This window comes from Lacerta agilis, chromosome 15, assembly GCF_009819535.1.
Source record: "Lacerta agilis isolate rLacAgi1 chromosome 15, rLacAgi1.pri, whole genome shotgun sequence".
NCBI classification, from domain to species: domain Eukaryota; kingdom Metazoa; phylum Chordata; class Lepidosauria; order Squamata; family Lacertidae; genus Lacerta; species Lacerta agilis.
The window spans coordinates 38,035,952-38,039,159 of NC_046326.1; the positions used below are offsets into that span (position 1 = coordinate 38,035,952).

The following is a 3,208-nucleotide window of genomic DNA, read 5'->3' on the forward strand; positions in this document are numbered from 1 at the left end:
CCTTCTAAGGCTGTTCTGCTTGAGGGTAAATCCCATTGAACCCAATGGGGCCTGCTTTTTAGTAGATGAATTGCTGCATGAGATTTTCCAGTTCTGCTACATGTATTGGTTGAGGTTTCTCAGCTGAGTTTTATTCATGCTGAAGCCTTTGCCAACCTTCCAGATGTTTTGGACTTAAAACTTCCATCAGCCCCGCACTGTATAGCCATGCTGATTGAGGCCAATGGGAGTTGTAGTCCAAGATATCTGGAGGCCACCAGGTTGCCAAAGGCTGCCCCAGATTGTTCCATAAGAAAGCGCATTATCCAAAGTCACCTTGCGTCACAAACAATTTGATGCAGCATTTATTTTTCATCCTATCTTAATATGTTTTTTCAATCAACAACAAGATTTTAATCTGTCCAAATATATATGTATATATAATTACATTAAGCTGGTGTTTCCCAGACTCCTGTTACACCTGCCCAACTTCCTGTACTGCTTGAAGTTTGAATGTTGCTGTTAATTCTAATCAAAAGCAGGGTGGTGTGAACCTTTTAAGCAACTAATCGAAATGCTACTGTCTAATAACTTCACTCTGAATTTAGTTCACAGTAAATAATTTCAACCCAACACGGTCCTGTTCATGAATGCTACTAAGGTGTAGGTAGCACTTCTGTTGTCAATAGGAGAGAGCCCATGAATTAAATCCCCCTCTCCCTTGTACTTGAGAACTGTCCAGTGCTGAAGCTGGCTCGCTTTGGTGAGCTGAAACATTAATTCAGATCTCTGCAACTGCCAACTACCCGTAGCCCCCTATAAAGAGATTTACGCTGCAATTCTAAACACATGTCCTTGGGGAATGTATCCCACTGAACTTCTGAGTAGACATGCATAGGATTGAACTCTCAGCGACTGCTCAGTGCGGACATTTAAAGACGTTTGGGTGAAAACGCACAAGACTGGATTCACTTTGGTCAGTGTCCGAGCAGGGTCACATTTTCCCAATGGCCTGCACTTCTATGCGGTTGCTGGAAGGGGACTTCAAAAACCTGAGTCTGTGCCACAAAGTTTTCACTTTCAGGGTGTAGATGATGGGGTTCCCCAACGAATTCATGGTGATCATGATGGCAGTAAGGTTTCGGAAGACGTAGACACTCATGGAGAAATCGTTGGGGCACTGCTGAGTGGTTATATCCAGGACAACGCCAGCAAAGAAGGGTGTGTAAGACAGCACAGCCAGCAGCCAGATGAATATACTTGTCCGGGCTACTTGGATCTCGGCCAGCCTGTAGGTGGCATGGGTTTGCCCCAAGGCACCCATTGCCATCTTGTGTTTCCTCAAAAACCCAATGATGTTGCAGTAGGTGAAGAAAGGGAGGACCAAAACCACCGCACAGTGAGGGATAGTGATGAAAATAAGGTAGTCGATACACAGAGGGCTGTAAAGGGCAGAGGCATTGTCTCTATCCAAGCAATTCCAGCCCATCAGGGGCAGGAAGCCCAAAAAGAAGCCAAGCCCCCAGACACCCAGCACCATGACCAGGATCTGGTTCCTGCCAAGGCGCCATCTTCTCCTCAGGCATTCCGCCACAGCCAAGTAACGCTCAATCCCAATGAGGACTAAGTTGTAGATGGTGGCCAGGATTGACATGGCGTGGAAGGCATACGCTGTGAGGAGTTCCTTGGACCCACTGATGGTACTTTGAGGGTTGGTGATGAACAACAGGGCGATCCAGAAGCCTGAAGAGCTAGTGAAGAGGTCAGAGAAGGCCATGTTGCAGAAAAGGATGAAGATGGGCTTGTGCAATTCTTTGGAGTGCACCACGGCAATGATGACAGCAGAGTTGAAGAACACAGAGATTAAGGAGATGGTCAGCTGAGGAGCACCCAAGGAAAGCACCAGGTGACTGGTCCAAATGTGAGTGGTGCGGTTGAGGCAGCTCTGGTGCTTAATCATGGTGAGGGTCAGGCTAAATCAATCAGGAATCGATCAGAGGGGAGCAGGAGCCATCAAGGCAAAGCCAAGAGTCGAAGGCAGGAGTCAGAGCTAGGAAGTCAGTTGTTGCTCTGGCAAAATCTCAGTCTAAACACAAAGACCTGTACCGCTGTTTCTGCCTAGGAGGGGCTAACGGCAAGCTGGGAGCTGGGAGGTCCAGTCCAGAGTCTGAGGATTCTTATGCTGCCTTAGAAAATATTGCAAGGTATGGTCACTCACCACATCAGGCAGCTGCTCCCAGAGCTCTTTGAGACCTGGTTCTAGCTCCAGTGATTCCCAATGACAACAGGCCAAGCTTTTAAATGATCGCTCTTTTCTTCCCATAGCCTATGGTCCTAAGCTGGATGGAAAGTTGGGTGACCTCCTGCTTTGCGGCTCCAAGGGGTGGGGGTGGGGGTTGAACACAACAGGTTTCTGCTTTCCAGAATACTACCCAAGCTGTGGGTTAAACATTAACTCCAGTGCGTCAAAACATTTTGGTTATTGGTTCAGGGTGATGGCTCCCAACCCTGAGGTTGCTAGGATGGTCCTAGGTAGCAAAGGCATCTAATAAGCTCCCTCTAATCTCTCTGTGTGGTTTTCTCCATCTGGAATCTCATCTTGGACGCCTACACTGGAATTGTGTTAATTAACTGCCAAACATTAAGCCTCTTGAAGCAAAAGCAGTCTCTTCAGCAGAGACAGAGATGGGGAGAGAGATGGATGGATGGATGGATGCATGTCTAGATAGATAAGAGAGAAATGCCAAGAGCAGATAGCTAGACGTGGATAGATAAAGAGAGAATAGGATTGTAAAATGGGAAGTCACCACAAAGGTTATCTAATCCAATCAGAGGAAATCTGCCTTCCAACCTTTGCTGAGAAAGCTCCAACAAGGGAGAGTTCACCACCCACTGACATAGTTTGTTCCAGTTTGTCAAACAACTCATACCATCAGGAATTTCTTTCATAATGTTTCACCAGATTCCCCCCTTTTTGTTGTTTGAACCCATTGGTTCAGATCCTGCCATCTGCAGCAATGAATTTTCTCCATTGTCTGCACAGCAGCCCTCCAGATATTTGAAGACAGCTGTCCTATTGCCTCTTTATCATCTCTTCTCCAAAATAAACATGCTCGGCTCCCTCAACCTTTTTCCATAGGACTTGGTATCCGGGCCTCTCACTATCTTTTATCTCCTTCCTAGAGAAATGTTCCTGCTTGTCAATATCCTTAAACTGCCCATCAGTAGC

At 46.6% G+C, this 3,208-nt stretch overlaps 1 protein-coding gene across 1 annotated transcript; it reads right to left on the reverse strand.

The window, feature by feature from the left end:
• Nucleotides 1-671: 671 nt before the first annotated feature.
• Nucleotides 672-2,653, reverse strand: LOC117059831 (lysophosphatidic acid receptor 3-like). The gene has a single exon (XM_033171690.1). The coding sequence runs from the start codon at nt 1,937-1,939 to the stop codon at nt 974-976; it is 966 nt and encodes a 321-aa protein (XP_033027581.1). The 5' UTR covers nt 1,940-2,653; the 3' UTR covers nt 672-973.
• Nucleotides 2,654-3,208: the final 555 nt, after the last annotated feature.

What these genes read in the sequence shown, in the direction of transcription:
- LOC117059831 (XM_033171690.1), bottom strand. Translation starts at nt 1,939, where the DNA reads ATGATTAAGCACCAGAGCTGCCTCAACCGCACCACTCACATTTGGACC.